The sequence below is a fragment of the Apus apus genome, chromosome 19, assembly GCF_020740795.1.
Source record: "Apus apus isolate bApuApu2 chromosome 19, bApuApu2.pri.cur, whole genome shotgun sequence".
NCBI classification, from domain to species: domain Eukaryota; kingdom Metazoa; phylum Chordata; class Aves; order Apodiformes; family Apodidae; genus Apus; species Apus apus.
The window spans coordinates 5,280,886-5,299,773 of record NC_067300.1 but is presented as its reverse complement, the minus strand read 5'-3'; the positions used below and the strand labels follow the sequence as shown (position 1 = coordinate 5,299,773).

General features: G+C 46.9%; 1 protein-coding gene across 3 annotated transcripts in view; it reads right to left on the bottom strand.

Moving 5' to 3' along the window:
• The window catches only part of COL27A1 (collagen type XXVII alpha 1 chain), a 148,987-nt gene that overhangs the window by 113,790 nt on the left and 16,309 nt on the right, over nt 1-18,888 (bottom strand). For all 3 annotated transcript variants that reach the window (XM_051636281.1, XM_051636284.1, XM_051636282.1), the window contains exons 4-5: nt 10,065-10,118; nt 1,708-1,761 (exon numbers count right to left, since the gene is read on the bottom strand). In XM_051636281.1, the coding sequence (XP_051492241.1) occupies nt 1,708-1,761; nt 10,065-10,118 (108 nt within the window). The remainder of the gene's footprint in view (nt 1-1,707; nt 1,762-10,064; nt 10,119-18,888) is intronic.

Genomic DNA, 18,888 nt, shown 5'->3' with positions numbered 1-18,888 from the left:
GAGCACTGCTGATTCAAGGCAGATGCATCTCTGCAAGTTCTGAATGAAGGCTGCCTGGTTTCCAAACAGTAAATGAAGTCATGCAGAAAATCTTGCTTTGCATGCAGCTGTTATCAGGGCAATTCTTCCACTCTTTGAGCTTCAGAGCAGTCAATGGGTGCTACAACTGCTTGGAACAGATCAGAGCAGTCCTCATGGTAGCAGGGTATTAATTCCTACTCTGCAAAATTGATTTACTGCAGCAGGTAGAGCCCCACTGCTCTCCCTACCTCCTGCCATCTGCTCAGTGCAATGACTGAGGAATATGAGCCTCTCTACAATTAGGTTTGATGCTTTTTTGTTTGGTTGGTTTTGTTTTGTTTTTGGTTTGTTTGTTGTTTTTTGTTTTAAATCTTATAGCATAGAAATGCAGTTTGACTCTACAGATTGGATCAGGCTGAATTTGCAGGACTGGAAGTTAAATAAAAGAACTTTGATTTGACTTCTAAAACTCAACAAGTGTGCTGTGGAAGTCATCGATGGAGGATAAATGCAGAAAACTAAGACGTAGAACTTTTACAGCCTCACTTCTCAGGCCACATAACTACACTTTAGAATGTAAACCAGCTGCTGCTCACCAGCATGGCTCCAGTGCCTAATCTTTAATCAGGGAGAGGCAACAAGCCAAGTTTCCACAATCTTTTTCCCAGAGCATCAATAGTGTTCAGAACATCTCTGCCTACTGATGAGATCATGAAGAGAAAGGAGTCTTGCTTGTAACTTTCTCTAGGTTTGGCTGACACATCCTACAGCTTCCTTGGTAGTGAAAACCTCTCTCAAGCACTGCCTGTCAAAACTCAGCTATTCTTCAGTCCCAGAGAGGTGTTATATAAATCTATTTCCATGTAAACAATGACACCAAAACAATCCAAAGCAGTTTCCCAGGAACATCCCAGAGTTTCAAAGCCTTAGGCACAGGTACAAGCTGGGAATGAAAACATCTTTCTGAAACATCTTCAGCATCTGTGCTGAAGTCTCAGGCAAAAGGAGGAGGTCCAGCTGGGGGGTTTCTCCATCTTTGCAGAGCTCCAGCTCCCACCCAGCTGCAGCTCCCTGGGGATAATTCGTGTAGAGGAGAAAAGGACAAAACATGGGGCTCCTGACACTGCAGGAGGTGCCTGTGGGATCTCATGGGAGAGAGAAGGACGTGTAGAAGGAAGCAAAGGGATCAGTCTGGGAGGACTGATGGAGGGAGGTCAGGGTTCCCAGAAATGCTGGATAGGGAAGGAGACACAAGGAATGAAATTTGGGTGCTGCCAGTCCTCCCAACTCCCACCTGCTGTCTGCACCCAAAGCTGGATGAGGAGGCTGCAAAGTGCAGAGAAATGAGAAAGGAAAGAAACTTGGACATGGGGGGGCTCTGGAGAGGGGGGATTCCACTGTCCTCATCTCAACATAGCAGTTTGCTCCCTGGCACAGGGATGGCTTCAGCAGGATCCTAATTAGGCAATCTTTGAAATTAGCAAGAACCAAGAACTGAAACACACGTCAGGGTCTGTCACAAGCACAGGACAAGGCTTTGGCTGTGCTTCCTGGGCAGAGGGTTGGGGAGAAACTGCTTCAACTACTTGTCATTTTGTACGGAGCAGGATGAAGAAGTCTGCCCTTCCCCCTGCACTGTCCTCTGAAACAGGAAGGCGAGAGCTCCTCACCCCAGTTCATACTTACTTTCAGGCCTGGGGGGCCAGGTGAGCCAGGGTTTCCATGGGGACCTGGGGGACCCTAAAACAACACAAGAAACAAAGAGTCAAAAGAAGTCAGCAGTGGTTGGACTTGATGATCTTAAAGGTCTTTTCCAACCATAATGATACTGCCAGCAGGCATCTGCATTACTCCTGGGACTGGCAGGAAGTCTCAGGCTGTGCTGTGGCCAGAGCTGATGGGAGAGGCCTTCAACAGGACCCCCGGTGATGCCTTCAGAGCACTAAATGTGCTGCAGGTTCCCACCTGCCTTCACAGAAGGTGTCGTGTGCCTGTCACCACGAGATGAGTCATGACAAGATGATTTGGTGACACCAAATATTCCACAACCTGGAACAGAAGCTGTTTTAGGGTCAGAGCAGCCCAAGCTCTGCGGGGAGCCCCAGCAGGGAGAGCTGGAGTTAGGCAGAGAGGAGCAGATGTATGGAAGGGTGCTAATTGTTTGGGCCAAAATGGAAGAGAAATCAACTAATTGCTATAGGGAAATTTTAAATTGTTGGGCTATTTGAGATGAACTCATTTCCACAGGAACCAGATTTTTGCCTTTAGAGGTTAGAAAGAGAACGGATGGCTGGATGGTAAGACAAGGGGAGCAGAGGCAAGTCCCTGTTCAAACCATCTATAAATCCATATTTTTGCACAGGTCTCACAAGCCAATGACACTCGTAGAGTTTCTACCTCAGATCACATCCAGCAGTATCTCTTTGGGCATCATGTTTTAAACCACCCTGCATATTTTCCGAAGACTATTTAAGGAGTTATCTGGAAGAAGCAGCTAAGAATAGTTTGTCCTAGGACTGTATACAGCACAGAAGATCTGTTAACCTTTCAGGCAGAAGTAATAACTACTCTAAGTCCTCTTGAACACGTTCCTGGGAGATGAAACAACCTGAAGATTCAATTCCAAAGGCTCGTATCCTGCCAAGACTGTGTGGGAGCTTTACATCACCATGAGGAGCACTTTACCATACCCTCTGGTTAGGAGGAGCACAGGCTGGGGGATAAAAAGCCACTCAGACAGTTTCTCAGCAAGCTACAGTGCTGCCCACGGGCTCTTCAGCCCATGTGGGGCCAAAATCTTCAGGGTCTGATTTCCAAAGAAAATCACTGCTGTAAAAACAAGTGACTGCCATCCAAGTTCAGTGCCCTTGCTCTCTTTTGAGAGAATGTCAGTGGGCTGATGTCTCTTCAGTTTTATTTTTACTACACTCTAACAGAAAATAATGGCTTTTTAATTTTTAAAATATTTTTCATTTAGCCATTGTATCTTGTGGTGCAGACAGTTGTTGAGTGCTCAGTGCTGTTCTGCAACACACGCTGCTCTGCTGTGAGAAGCTCTTCAATTAAAAGGCTGAGGCTGAACTTTTCAAATACCTTTTTTTTTTTTTTTTTTAAATCCGGATAAATTCAAAGTCCCATTCTTAACTTCCTTCCAAATTTTCAGCCTGAAACCAGGTACAGTTTTTGTCCCCTTCTTAACTTCCTTCCATAATTTTCAGCCTGAAACTCTCCTACAGCTTAGCCTGGCTGTGAATTTCCACTGAAAGTGGAACAATTTTAATTAAAATGGAGCAGTTGGAGTTTCAAAGTGTCATTTGAAAACCCATATAGCTGCTGTAACCAGAGTAACTGATGACTGAGTAGTCTTCAATAAACTCATCTTCCCAGCAAACTATGGCAACCTCAGCTCACCTCATTGGGTGGGACACTGAAACAGGGACTTAATGTGCTGCTTAATGTACTTCAACAAGTCTGTGGCAGCAAAAGTGTTTCAACCCAAGTCTTTCAAGTCTCAAAGATGCATGAAAATTAAGTGACAGAAACCAGAACAGTGAAGTCTCTATAAAAGATGAGTTCCTAAAAAGCTCTCACACGTATGCAATAATCTAGGTAGGGTTCATAAATCCAGACTGCTGCTAGTTTTGAGGAGGGAATTCAGCAGTTACTCAACTTTGGAGGCAGGCAGCTTGGCTCACAGCCCATCTTGGTGCAGTTGGTTGAAAGCCTGCCCCACCATAGCCTGGGGCAGGCTTAAAACCCTGTCAGGCTGGAGGAAACTGCACAGTTTGGTGAGACACTTTGCTGAAAGTGATCGTTTCCAGGTGGAAACCTGGAACATAAGAAGCTCAGCTGCTGATGGAGATCTCCTGGGTAAGAAAACTGATCACACCTTCAGCAAAATCTGGTGCAGGCTCTTCCAGAACTAAACCAAAGCACAGCAACACAATCATAAAAGGCTTTAACCAAAAGGAGGGAAGAAGGGATAAAGAATCTAGCCCCACTATCCAGTGACAAAACATGATTATGAAAAGCACAGGCTCTTGACATAAGATGAAGCCTTTACCACTGAATTCAGTGAGACTCACAGCATGTAATCCAGGCAAAGGGAGGTCAGAAACCCATCCTGTTCCCAAAGACCAAAGTGGTCTTATCCTAGTGAGAACTGGCCACATCCTGCTGATGAAGTGACAATGGGAAGTCTGGTCTGGCACACAGGAAACTGCTGTAACCAGGACTGGGGCTTGTGCTAGATACACTAAACTGCTCTCCTAACTATGGAGAGAAAAGGATGTAGCCTGGCAGTACTCCTAAAAATGGTAAAAAATAACTGATCTTGATGTGTTCCAACATGGTTAGTCCTGAACCTGTGATTACACCCACATTCTTGGCAGAGGAGGAAGGTGCAGCGTGGTACAGTTAGATGGGCTGAGTAACAAAAGGTACAGGACAGCATCTGCCTCAGGAGCTACTTGCAGCACAGAATCTGAGCAGGCAGGCCTTGCAAACTCATCCCTGCACCCGTCTGCAGGCCCCAGTAACAGTCATCGTGCCCCCAGGCTCCCCACCCTTGGATTCCAATATTCATTCCTCTTCTACTGCACCAGCAGAATGATCCATCTCCAAGCAGTGCTCCCAGAAACACCCCTCTTTCCATGGAAAACCAGTTCAGGAGTTAATTTCTTTGTAGTCCTATAGTTAATTGTTATCTTTAACTCGTGCTATCCTGGATTTAGTTTGACTTCCCACTCACATCTAGAAATCAGTATCCTAAAGATTTTGATTTCTGAGACATTAGTTTTGCTCCTCCTTCCTACACACAGAATGGGACAACGCTCAGACCACTGAACAAAAAAATCCTATACACATATTACTGTTTCCATGTGTGCCTGTTTGCCCACCCACTTTGGCTCCCTTGTCACTGCTGGAAAACCCAATCTAGCAGCAAGCAAACCTGCATCTGACATCTTCCCAGCTTCACACCAGAAATTCCATGGGAAATTTTACCATGGGGCAGCAGTAGCCCAAGGCTCAGTGGCACGAGGACCAGAACAATCCCTGAATGTGTTCTCCAAATGAAAGGGGGGGTTTCCTAGAGGTGACAGGCTTGTAATCTCCCCGGAATGTCTTTTACATGAGAGATGCTACTTGAGAAGCAAGCTGTTCCATCCAGTCCCTCTTGGTGACACGCCTGGAGATGGGACCCTGCTCACAGAAGAGCTTTTATGTGCACTGGTTCACAGCCCACAGCATTTAACAAAAGTGTAACTGTGCACAGCTCCCCCCACCCCTCCAGCATTCACATGGAGGGGGGAAAAAAATCCTCCAAACTCCTGCTAAATGCTAGAAAGCTTCAGTCAGAGGAATGACCACTCATTCAACACTCCTTATGTCTTGGGGTTTCACTGTGTAAAGTGACTTTTTCTGCTCCTGACCTACAGATCCTGCTCTGACCTCTGGCTTGCTGAAAAATGAGCTAAATACTTGAAGTGAAGCCAAAGAAACTGTTTCTTTAAACACTTCTTTTCAGAAATTGGAAAATCTTCCTAATGGCAGGAGGATATGGGGGAACCTCTACAGCTGACTGAGTTCCTGCTTGTTTGAGGAGGGAAGTCCTGCATTTTGAAGGAAAGGGAGATTTTCTGCAACCACAGCCCAAATGTAACGGGGACGTGCTACACTGGGGCAATTTTTCAAGCTGCAAAGGTTCACAGGAGGATGACAAGAGCATCCCAAAGCATCAGTAAGTGCATACATATTTTCTCCACAAATCCATTTGCATTTCCCCTGGATTTTTCGGAGTGGTTACATAAAACAAGAGCAGTTGCAGGATGCCAGAATGTTTGTTCCTGTTTCCTGCCTCTGACCTGCTGTGCAGACATAGATAAAACACTCCTCTTGTACCTGAGTTTGCACACCTGTTAGAGGAAGGGGTTGACTTCCAGGTCCAGAAAGGACCTTGATTCCATAGATTCATAGAATGGTGAAGGTTGGAAGGGACCTTAAAGATCATCAGGTTCCAACCTCCCTGCCATGAGCAGGGACACCTCCCACCAGACCAGGCTGCACAAGCCTCATCCAACCTGCCCTTGAACATCTCCAGAGAGGGGGCATCAACAACCTCCCTGGGCAACCTATTCCAGAGCTTCCTATATTATTTAAGTATTTTGGAAAGTTTCCCTATCACTCTTCTCTTGCTGTCTTGGGGCTGAAGCCAGCACCCTGGCTCCTGTCTGTGTTGGCTTGCTGTCCTCCTCATGTAGGATGGGGACAGAGACCAGGGTCTACATGGCACTGGTCTGAAAGATGGCATTTAAGAACAATTATCACAGTTGTCAGTACTTTTATGCAGACCTGTTAATCATGGGTAGTTTGCTGGTCTAGCTATCCCAGTGAGGACTGCAACAAGTTACCATTTGTGATCAACAGAGATGTGCTGGCAAAAGCTCCTCATGCAGACAGCTTGGGAGGGAAGCTAAGTGAGTCCTGGGTGAGGCTGGAACAAGCTACCATGGTGCAGAAGTTATTGCTCCACCGGGAGCACTTTGTTGACAGTTATTTGTAGAGCTTGTTAGCACAGCTCTGCTGAGCAAACCCCAGCCCTGCTCCCTGTCTCCCCACTAAACCTTCCTGTGTGAAGAAACGTAAAAAGGTCATGGCAGAAATGAAGTGAAACACACCTTGCTTGCACAGAACTGTTCATGGACCTGAGTGCCACCAGCCACTGTGCCACCAGAGTGCACCTGTGGAAAAGGTCTCCCACTCCATGCCCAGCAAAGGGCTTCCACATTGCAGAAAACTGGGGAAACCTTTCACAGCAGAACCCCCAAACCTTCCAGGCACCTCAGACACTTGCCAAGGCACGTGACACGCTCCTTTGAGGAGAAGCAGAATGGACAGATCTTTGCTTATGCCTCAAATTCTTTAATGCCAGCATAAAAGCTGAAAATAATCCCAGCTGGCTGGAGTGAGAGAAGACTTTCCTCTCAAGTGTCCACAACCACTGCAGCAATATCCTCACAGGTTTGCCCTCTGGATCTACACAGCTACACACTCCTGAGGAACTGTTCTTAGCCAGCATCTCCAGTCATCAGAACTGCAACATCTTCACTCCTTTCCCTTGCAATTCCTTCAGCACCAATGAGAAGAAACACTCAGCTTTGATTTTATATATATAAATATATATATATATTTCTCTGCCTTTGTAGTTGCAGAGGGTAGAGCACAGGGGCAGTCTGAGTCTGTCTCAACAGGTCCCTGATGCTGAGTGTAAAATTTATAGGGATAAAGAGTCCAAAATTAATTCCATGCTCTTAAAATGAGGCCTGACCTTTCAAAATGGAGAAATGTCTGTTTTCAAGAAGCCTGCCCCTACCCTCTTAGCTACCCAAGCTTGGCTGCACTTGAATGCCAAGATGTGTCCTGAGCACAACCTGTCTCATGCTTTTACAAAATGCTTTTACAAAGACCAGCATTTGTTATTGGGAACCAGGTGACATTGCTTTCATGGAAGAGCAACATTGAGGCTCTGCTGGCAAGTCTAGTGAGACTTATCTGCTGGAAACAAGGCATCATGGGGTCATCCAGCTTCCCTTACAAACTCTCACTGACCACAATCTCACCCTCAAAGCAAGAGCTTCATTTTACCCTGAGCAATATGGGGGGAGAAAGGGAAATAAAACAGAGACAGCAGAGAATTCTGAGTGGAAATACTGTGCTAGGTCAGCAAAATAACCACTTTATGGACTTCACAGCTGCAGAAGGTCATGAGTCAAATGCTGCCACTACATTTTCAAATGAGCCAAGTAATTGTAAAAGAATTAATAATGTAGAAATTATGCAAGCTACAGAGAGGGCAATTATGTCTCATGCTTTAGGCCATAAACAGCATTGGTGACAAGAAAAAGAATCAAATCCTTCCTTTCCTCTGGCCTTGAGCACTGCAAAGTTGCATGGAGTATTCACTTCCTCTTGGGAGCTCCTCTCTTGGGCTGGAGCCTCATGGGACAACTCATGGGATGGTATGAGAACTGTGCATCTGCTTTCTTTCAGGATCAGGTTAGGTGGAGGTAGAACATGACCCCTGTAGTGTTGCACATTTCTTTTTAAGTGGCTCATGCACAACAAAAGATGCAAAAGATGCAAGAATTCCCCACAGCCTGGCTTAGCTTCTGGCAGCTCTTCTTCTTTGCAATGAAATCTGTAAACCCTGAAGAGCCACAAGAAAAAAAATAATACTAGAAACAAAGTAAAAAAACCTCTTGCACTGAGCAGTTCTTTCTCCAGTGCTCCAGGCCAGACATTTACAGAGTGACCTTTTTGCCCCCTCCCAAAATTAGCACAGCCTCTTTGCAGAGGCCTGAGCCAAGCCAAGCTCAGCTGTGCTGAGCACTTCCTAACTGGGAACTCTTTCCTGGGCTGATTCTCAGCACCTCTGGCAGGGACTGAACTCAGAAATGCTCTGTTCCTTATTGTCTTTCAGAAGATCATCTTAAACATAGGCTGGAACCTGCCACAGCTGGGGAGCAACACAGGCAGTTATGACATGGCTTTCACAATGCTTTTTTCTTCAGAAAGACTCAAGTTTTAGTAGGTAGTGGAACTTGGATGTAGCAGCTGGGGTCTCCAGAGATGAAGTCTGGCTTGCACACCAAGGGTGGCAGAAGTAACACCAAACATCTCTCCTGAGTAATGGGCTGGGGTAAGAACAAACTTTCAGCCATACTGGGAACTTGCTGAGAACTGCAAACTCTGGGCAATTTGCTGATGTGGCTGCTGCTCAGGTATTTGTAAAGCGAAGACATCAAGACTGTGGAGCCACTTGTCCTGTTTCACTAAATAACATCTGATGTGGAACAGATTGTCATGCCCTTACACTGGTGGTGTCATCTAATGCCCTACGCTTAGGTCCCAAATCAGAATTCAGGCCTGTTGCTACCCAGGCCCGGGCTGCAGGGAGTCCTGCAGACCTTTCAGGTTTTACTGCTGTAGAAAGAAGCTGCATTTAGCTTTACTGGTCATTGCAAGATCTCACAGGACTGTAACAAGTGTCCTCAGGGAACACACAGCCTCCTAGCTCTTAGCCTCTTGGTTGTTCTTTAAAGACATTACATGGGGTTGAGTTTTAGCCAAGTATGTGTGAGGAAATCTCCCTCTGCTGCCAGACCAGGATGCTGCCTGGATCACAGAACCAAATATTCCCTCCTTCCAGCCTCAGACACTTGCATCTTTTGACTCCCAACCCACATCACGACGGTGCTCAAGAAACTGGCTCCATCATCATACCTTGTGGGACAGCACCTTGCTACCATGCAAACAGTGCCAAGAGTACCCAGGTCAGGCCCATTGCCCAGCTCTGGGAGACAACTTCTGCAGCTAGGCCAATGCAGCAAGCTTTTCTCACAGCTAACTGCAGCACCCAGCACCAGATGTTTCCTCAGCAAAGCACTCAGTGTTCAAAGATCTGCACCAGAATTTAATGTAAGGAGGAAGATGTTCAGTAATTTGCAACAGATCTTGTAGCATAGCTCAGAAATGCTGCTCTAGATCCTGAAAAGGAGTCAGGGAGCAGGTCTCAGTCTGGGGGACACAAAAGCTCATCCTTGAGTGTTAAGACCTTGGTCCTAGACCATGGTCCTACTGGTGAAGACATAGTGTTAGAGGAGGATGTCAAAGAAATCAACTAGGGAAGCTGGGGAGAGTGAAGGTGGAATAAAGCCAGTCAAAGCTAATATTCAGGACTGGGTTTGCAAGAAAGAATGGATGCTGGAAACAACATGAGGCAAACAGAGCTCCTTCTTCTGACAGCCATTTAGAAACATTCACCTCACCTTTGCTGATGCCAAACTTTAGCTCAGGGAGGCTGCCAATCACCAGTGTGGCCTCCTGAAAATCTTTAACAGGGAATGAGAGAGAAGAGGAAAGCCAGACCTCACCAGTGGGGCTTGAAGCAGGCACGGCTCAGGCATGGGAACATACACCAGCCCTTGGAACAGCAGGACAGGCAGATGCAAGTACAAACAGAGAGAAATTCTTAAATCACTTACTCGGGAACCCCTCTTGCCAGGTGGTCCTGGTAAGCCCGGCAGACCTGGTGGACCCTAGAAAAATGAGAACAAGTGTTAATGATGGTTCTGTAACAGGACGGGGCTCCTGACAGTATCCCAGGGAGAGCCAGGACACAACCATTTGGAGAAGAGCTGGCCAGAAGGGCCAGTTATAAGATCACAGCCAGAATTTCCCTTCAACTTATGCCATCACCACCCAGGGACAGAAGCCATGCACGTTCTGCAGCAGCATGGATTTCCACAGAGCAGAGCCTGAGCTTTCACATCCTGCTGCTGGGGACGGCGTTCCCGTGACCACAGCTGTGTTTCACCCTTCCAGTTTCCTGGACTCAGGCTGTAACACAGGGATAACAGCTGTCTCTCAACTTGGGACTTCCCTGCTACGTGCAAGCTCACAACAGAAGTAACGTGTGAGCACCTTGGCGAGGGAGGAACACTGTGCTGTAATATGCAGCAGCTGAGGGAACACAGCTCTTGGTGCTGTAGGTTCCTGCGTGGGTCGCAACATGATCACGTCCCAGCACTTCGTGTTTTAAAGCAGAGTGATAGAAAATGTAATAAAATTGGTGTCAATGTTGGAAATTCTTAAATGCAGCCCTGCAATATAGAAGAGGTCAACGTATACATGTCAGAGTATTTGGGTTCTTGGAAGAGGGTGAGAATAAAGCAGAGGTATCAGGCACCCAGCTGTGCACTGATATGAAACAGGTTAGGAAAAAATACTTAAGCAATGAGGTTTGAACTCCTTTGAATGTATTCCTTTATTTATTCATTTTTTTCAATGGGCTGGAGAATTCAGATTTCTGGAGAGCCATTTGCAACTCTTAATAACTCTTCTAAACTTCTTTTCCCCCAAGCCAAACATGTCTGAAAAGAATAACTGTTAATTAAAGTGTCTCTCAGAGGGTTTATATTCTAGTAGCTGGTTACAAAAGACAAGTTTTCATTGCATCTAGGGGAGAGAGAGATCCAGAGCAGCAGACTGAAAGATGTTTGGAAGGCAGCCTGAGCTCTCCAACTGCGTGGTGGCCAGGAGAGCAGGTCCCAGGAGCAATGGGGAGAAGATGGGTGCAGCACATGGAGCAGGTGCAGCACAAGCCCCACAGCCACGTTCTGGCCCCAGCACAGCCCTGCTCCTTTCCCACTGGGTCATTTCTGGAGGACCTCCCATGCATGGTCACCCCGAGCAGAGCCAGCTGCAGGGCTGACCCTGTTGCTACTGAAGGACTGATTGCCAGGCAGGGCTGCTCAGGCTCTGCAGTGTTACTGGCCCTGAGGAAGAGTGAAAAGTTCATGATCTTTAACAGAGTTTCCACGAGTTATTCAGTGTGTGAATTAGTCACAAGCCTTAGAGATCCCTACCTTAAATCTCGTGCCCTGGAGAGGATTTTGAAGAGAGAAAACCTGCCTGAGCTGTGTAGGTAACGGATGAATAAACACTCTCCTAATATTACCAATTATCCTATACATAAGCAGCAAACTAATTGGTATAAAAGAGATCTTTCAAAAAAAGATGCAGCCAAACTTGGTACAATAGAAAAAATCAGGGGGAGGAGTAAGCAAAGCCCTGGGTAGGTCTCTCTGTGCTACTAATTTGTCAGGCCAGCAAATGAATAATTTTTTTTTCTGTAGTTATTTCTGTCTGTAGTAAAGATGACAAGAAAGTTATTGTTTTACAAATGTAAGAGCCTACAGAGCACACAATAGCTAGTGACACACAGGGAGGGACTTGTACCACCATATCACTCACTGCTGCTACCCAACACGGCTGCCTAGCCTGGAGATTTCCAGTCTCTATAGCCTGGGACACTCCATCTGACCTCTTTGCACGTTGCTTATTGCTGCCTAACACAGTATTACTGGTCCTTGTATTAACAACCCACATTGATACAGCTGACCCTCATTTTAGCAAGACACACAGCATTTTAACCTGCCATTGTGCCAGCCCATGGCCCCGTGCATAATGCAATTATACAGCTGTGCAAATGGACACATAATTGTAGGGTGTTTTAAGCCTGATGTATAATTGTGCTCCAGAATCCAAGCTTTTATTAAAAAAATCCCCTTGCCCATTTAGTAGGGAAGGTAACTATCAAAACATGAATCCAATGCAACGGATCCAATGACAGTTAATAGAGTTTACCAAAGACTAATTCAAGTGCTTAACCTCTTCTCCATCAAAACCCATCCCCATTTACCCTAGAAGGACAAGTAAATGAGAAGGTGCAACTGTCTGAGAACAGCGTTCCAAGCATACCAGAATTGAGGTGACCTTTTCCACCTTCTTGCTAACAGCAGCTGCAATTGTACTTGGCCACTTGAGTAAAAATCTTCTCCAAAAACGTGGGCTGTTCTTATTCTGAAACTAACTTATAACTGAAGCTAACACAAAAATGAGAGTTAATACCTACCCTGGAGGGGGAACACGGAGTTAAGGGAAAGACATTCAGCTGGAGCAGCATGGAAAGAGCAGCAGACAATTCAGGAGTCCCTATCACTTTTTTTTAGTTTCATTTGCATTTCCTTCAGCCTTTCCTCCCCCCCAGTGAAGGGTGATAGGAATAAGGAGACTGTGGGGTGGGTGGCTAAAAGTTGCCAACCACTATGATAATGACATAAGGGAGGAGTGTGACCACATGCAAATTACAAACAAAGGAGAAGATGACTGGATTAGATGAACACAGGTAGCTGTGAAACGTGCCACAGTGCAAGGCTGCCTTCTAGCTTCTCACGTTGGTTCCTTGGTAGTGGGTTGGATGGGACATGTCCTAGTCCCTCATTTCTCCTCTGCCCTACAGATGTGTCTGTACTGCCCAGCTCCAGCTCCCCAACAAGAGGCCCACGTCAGCCAACAGGCTTTGCCTGGGGAGAGCAATACTGAAACACACAGGAAGAAAAATGCACATTGGCAGAGGCAGCCAGAGAAGAACAGGACTGGATCAGGGCCCAGCTACTTACAGATGATGGATGCAGTCCCACTTAGAATGCAAGGCTCCCAGACAAGGAGAGTAAGAGGCATCTATCAAGGAGCCTCAAAGCAGGGAGTTGCTGGGTCTGCCTGGGGCAGTGCCCACACAGCCCCCGTGCTCACCAGAGACATCTCTGCCCTCACCCCTAATGCAGGGGTGCAGAGAAGAGTTCCAGTGATCACACAGAGCCTGGCAGGACCTTCTGTGGTACCCTTTGGAGCATTCCTGGGGAATTCCACAGGGAGCAGTGGGAAGTTTTCCTTTTCCTGGCAGCTGGAGGAAGATATCACTTTTCTGCTCCTGTCCTCCCATTGCAGGGATGCCCCATGAGATCAGCAGAGCTGACAGCCTGCTGCAGCCAGCTCCTGTTCCTGGCACTTTGGTTCTTGTCTCTCTGGCTTCCTGCCTGCTCCTTTCTGCAAACTGATGGCAGAGAACACACCCTTTTATCACACAAAGCAAAATCAGAGATCAAGGAGAAACGTGGCAGCAGCAGATAACTCTCTCTTCTCCAGCCAAACAGCTGAATTGTTAACCAGCCTGAACAGTTCCTGAAGCAGCTCATGGCAGCCACATAAAAGTTTAACCCTTCTCGGGTTCCCACGGTAGCATTAGCAAAGATGACTGATCCCACCAAATGATTATAGGATTTATTCTAAGCTGCTGCTGGGAAACTTTCTGGAGCAAAGGGGACTTTTTTTTCCTCTTAGTTTTTTTCAGCTTCAAATTGCAAATGGAAATTTAAGCTAAGTTGTCTGAAAAAGAAATACATCGGACCCTGAGGACAGGAGAAATCTCACCATTTCCTCTCGCTGACAGTTTAGATCTCTGCCTCTCCCACACCATGACCCTCCTCACACTGCTTCCTCTGCCCCCAGTGATGCTGCTGGGAGCTGGGAGCCTTCAGATCTCAAAACCTAAGCAAGGCTGAACCTGTTTGGAGAGGGCTTCAAGGAAAGTACAGTCGGTACAGGAATCGGTGCTGGTGGTGTGGGAAATGATTTGCTTCCTTTTGAATGACTACAGAACCAACTTGCTCAGATAGCAAAGTATTCCTGTAATCCTTTCCCCAGGGGGAAGTACTCAGTCTAGTAGCAAATAGCTGACAATTACGCAGGACAAAATTCAGCTCATATTCCAGTGCACACTGACAGACTGACACATCTATATTTGATAGCCTCTCCACTGTACTGCTCTGGGTCCCTGCTCAGCACCATTGGCACAGAAACGGTTGCATCTCAGAGGTGGGCATCCTGCATTGTGCAGAACACTGCAAGGACTGGAGAATATTCTTCCTTCTCAGATGCTAATGCACATGGTAAAACTCAAGTTAAAAGGGAATTCAGAAAATACATCAAAAGCTTCTCCTCACATTGGCATCAAGTTCAGAGCAGTGAAGTTACCCCTGCAGACAGAGAATCTGGAGGAGTTCTCTTTCTGGAAAGGGATGAGGCATACTTCCCATGCAAGCCTGCTCCACAAATCCACTGTTCAGCTTTGTACTTCTGGGAAGCACCAGCACAGAGAGAAAGCATCGACAGGGGCAGCACTAGAATTAAAATCCCCTGCTCAGGAGAACAGGAGGAGAAGACATCACCCTCAAAAGCCAGGCCAACACTGCTTCACCTCACTGTCCTTGCCAGGCACTGTGAGACAGGGAGACAGGACCCAAACTAAAACCCAGCTTGAAGTACAAACAAATCTATGCTTTTGAGGAAAAAAAGATCCAACACTTTGGTTACTTTCTTCTCCAAGTCAGGCTTATCATATTAAATTTGGACACATCTGCGTTTCAACCAGTCTAAAAAGAAAAAGCCCTCATAATTCTGGCAGGAATCGAGATGCTGGTGGGAAGCCAGGCTTGTAATGACTTCCGTGAGAGACACAGATGTTTATTCTGGGTCTGTACAACACCTCTCATGGAAAAGTCTTTGTCCACAATTGGATTCCTCATAGAGTGGCAGCACAATACAGAGCAAAATATTAGTATTTCAGCTTGACGAAAGCAGCTTTTCTATGGAGACACCTCAGGAACAGTCCTTGCATGAGGCACTTCAGACTCTCAAGCAATCTCAGACCTTGGAAGGAAGTCTGAAAGGGTGTGAAGAAATAGAAGGGGTCCCATACTGTATCACTCACTTCCTGCTTTTAAAGATTAAAAAAAATACCTGCATGTATTTATACGATACATCCCTACACCCTTTGCAGCACGTTTATCTCAATCACCCTTTCAACTTCTGCTCTTCAAAATGAAATTTGCTTTAGACAAATAGAGTTTTCTAATGCTTAGTCACTTGCCTGCAAGAAGATTTCCCTTTGGGGATAGTTTTGGTTAAATTAACAAAAAATGATGATCCATCTGTGTGAGTGAGGCTCAGACTTTTCCCATGAATTACACACAAAGCGTGTGATCTCCTTTTTGGTTGTATTTTATTAATATGACTCATTCATTAAGAGACACTCAAACACATTGTGTGTTCCTTAATTTATCATAGCCTGTCAAGCTTGAGTAGTGGTTTCTGGTACAAAAATGACTGGAAACAGGCACTTCATATTTTATCAGCCTTCCCAACCACCTCTCTCTCTCCCCTACCCACTGATTGGATTGGCAAGGATCGGTTCTTTCGGAAAGGAGCTGAGCTCCAAGACAAACTGCTGGTGGGGAAGATGGCAGCTGGAGCAGTCTAGACTGGGGACAGGCTCAGAAACAGAGCAGCCCTGTCACAGGCAGCCTGCCAGAGGGACACCATCCCCTGGCTGGGCTGCCCACCCCAGGGTTTCAACCTGGGCTCCTGGCCTCACACTGCGCCGATGGAAACCGGAGCTCCTGGTGCGTCCCCCCGGGGACCCTTCCCAGTGGGACACTGGGGCAGCCGTTGGAAACACACACTCCCTCCCTTTCTCCCTGCATTACTCAGTGCTTCCACAGCCTCTTCGTGAACTCAGCCTGTTTCTCTGCACGTTCAGCACCAGGTACAGTTTTCTTGCTCTAAAAATAACCCTCAGACACTAGAGTCAAGACGGGGCTTTTTGCCTGCAGGGCCAGCAGTTATGGAATTACAGCCTGAAGTAGGAGGAGAAAGGTTGAACTTGGGGTGCTCGGTGTGCAGCCCAGCTGGACCCCAGGCCTGTGCCAGGGCAATGGATTTGCTGCAGTTTTGCCACGTAGCACAGAGCACACACACCCCAGCAGGCAGTGCTGAGAGGGCTACAGCCCTCTAGACCTCCCCACCAAACCTGCTGCTGGTGTAGACAAGCAGATGGCCTGCTGTCCACCAAAGGATTCAAAACCCCTAGCACAACCTTGGCCTGAGGGCTTGACATGTGGGCAACAAAATATTATTTTACATCCAAGATACTTGCAGCCATGTGCTGGGGTCAGGCTGCTCTGCAAGCTGAGAGAAGGCCCACTTGGCCCTGCACAGGGATGGGAGATCTCCAGCAAGGCTCAGCAGAGGTGCTCCAGGCAGCCATGGGGATGATTCAGAGGGACATTGGCCAGCTGCTGAGTCAGTGCTCAGTCACTGACTTCGCATCGTGTTTGGGTGTTCTTTCTGCCATTTCCCCCCCCTCCAAAAGAAATGTAGAACTCAGATCCCAAATGCTTGTGGTTATTAATGGTTCCCAAGAAATTGTTCTTTTTTAAGAGCATAGTCTCCCCTCCTCTAGCAGCCCAGAAAAAAACAACATTCCTGAAGAATTAATGCTTTGCCATGAGTTGCATGTGGGATGCAGCATCTCCGTTTCCTGTTGCGCAGCACCAGGGTGGGCTTCAGGATGGATTAGTCCATGAAGAGGGCTGCCATTTACTGCTAGGTGAACAGATCCCCCAAGCCCCTTGCTCGCACACCTCTAACCATGCAGACGCCTCCCTTGGTTGTGGGGAAGGGGCCCTTCTGCACAGCTAAGATTTTACCACAAAGCCAGAATTACAGAGACCGCAGCGCCTGAGTCATCCCTGCCTCGTACCCTGGCTGTCAATCACATCCCTGATTTTGGGATAATGTGGATGAGAGATGGTCCTTTCTCTTGGTGGAGAGGACAGGCAGAGTGCTGCTGGCTGCCAGCCTGCCTCTGGCCAGAGAGCATTGCCAAGGCAGCCCCAGTCCTTGCTGAGAAGGTAAAGAGGCACTTTCCCACCCACACTCCTCTGCCTAGCCTGACGTCTTGAATGGACCTTGTATCAAGCAACACAACAGGGAAAACTAATTAATAATCTTATCTTTCCACTCATGTGCCAGACTCCATGTATAACATTCCCAGCCCATAACCTGCCCCATCCAGGGAAAGAGCCAGGCTGTGATATCCTGCAGCAGAGCAGGAAGGGCTGGGCTGACCTCACCAGAAACGTCTGCCCAACAACACGAGGACGGCGCCAGGTAATTACTCAAGCACGGAGCATTTATCAGCACTTGCTCTGAAACATGCTCTTCTGGCCATAGAAGTGCTACATTTATTTCTCAACATGTCATTCCCACTCTGGTCTTTTCTCCTCTTTCCTTTTCCCACGTCAGACACATCCAGTGTCGTATGGTAGAGAGATCTCCAAGTGAGTCACAGGAGCTATCAAGCACGGCACGGCAGCCAGCTGCAGCCCAGCCATAACCTTTCCCTCCCAAAGTCCCTACTTTGTATCCAGGACTCAAATTGGATGAGGCCAGACAGAGCCTCCAAATGTTCTCCTCTCCCTCAATTTAGGTCTCCAGTTCTCAGACAGGATGGAAAAATCCTACCACCTCAGCCCTCCACAGCCTGTATATATTTCTTTGCTATGATTCACAAGCTGAGAGAGATTTTCCAGCTCTTGACATTGCAGGGGGAAGTGGGAGCTTGGAGCTTGGTCACCCTCATGACACTACAAGGACAAGAAGGTGGAAAAGGCCAGGATTTCCCTGGGCTCAGAGCAGGGTGCCCTGATTTACCCCCATGCAGGAAAGTAGGGTTTTAAGAGAAGTTTACAATTGCTGAATTTCTCCTCTTGGAAATATGCTTGAAACGACTCTCCATGAAACACAGAAGATTGTCCAAAGATAAAGTTTCTGAAGCTCTGTCTGCTCAGGGATTTGGCAAAACTTCTCCAAGTACAAAGACCACACCAGGGCTGTGTGCCTGAAGTCAGGCAGCAGCACAGGGCTGCACCCTCTGCCCTGAGCAGCAGCTTCACCTCTCCCAGACATGGGAACGTTGGAGCAAACACAGCCCTCAGTGACCCCCCATCCAAATCACAAGGAGAGAAATCACCCCACTGCTTTGAACTGGGACAGGTGGAAAATGCAAACCCTGAAGGTAAACACCCACTGAGGGCTTAGCTAAACACAACCATTTCTCTTTAGGTGATACTTGCAACAATGAGCAGCAGCTCATCTGCATAAGTGCTGTTGATTGTGTTCCTTAAGCTAGCCTCAGTATTTCCACTATAAACCTTCTTTCACCATTTTAAGCAGTCAGCTGTAAAAATTTGCTCTAGGCTGGAACTTGGCAGCTAAAGACTCTGTCTGGGAGAAACCTATTTTACATGTACAGCCCCTCTGTCCTGTACAGGACATAGCAAAAGGCTTGGGCTGAAACACCAAATCCTCCTGCAAGTTTTCCAGTGTAAAGGTCCTGTTTGTATTCTTGCATTTGAGAAAACCCCAACAACCAGCAGATAATTAGTGTGGCCTGACTGCTTTTAGCATTACAAACTGTGTGTATACTTTTACATAGCCAAGATATACACCCTGAGAGTGGTTATTGTGTGTGGAATGTAGTAGTTAAATTTGTAAAGGAAACTCTTTGCACGCTTTAAGTGTGGACTATGAGAAATTTAAGAAAGAATACTTGACTTATACCAT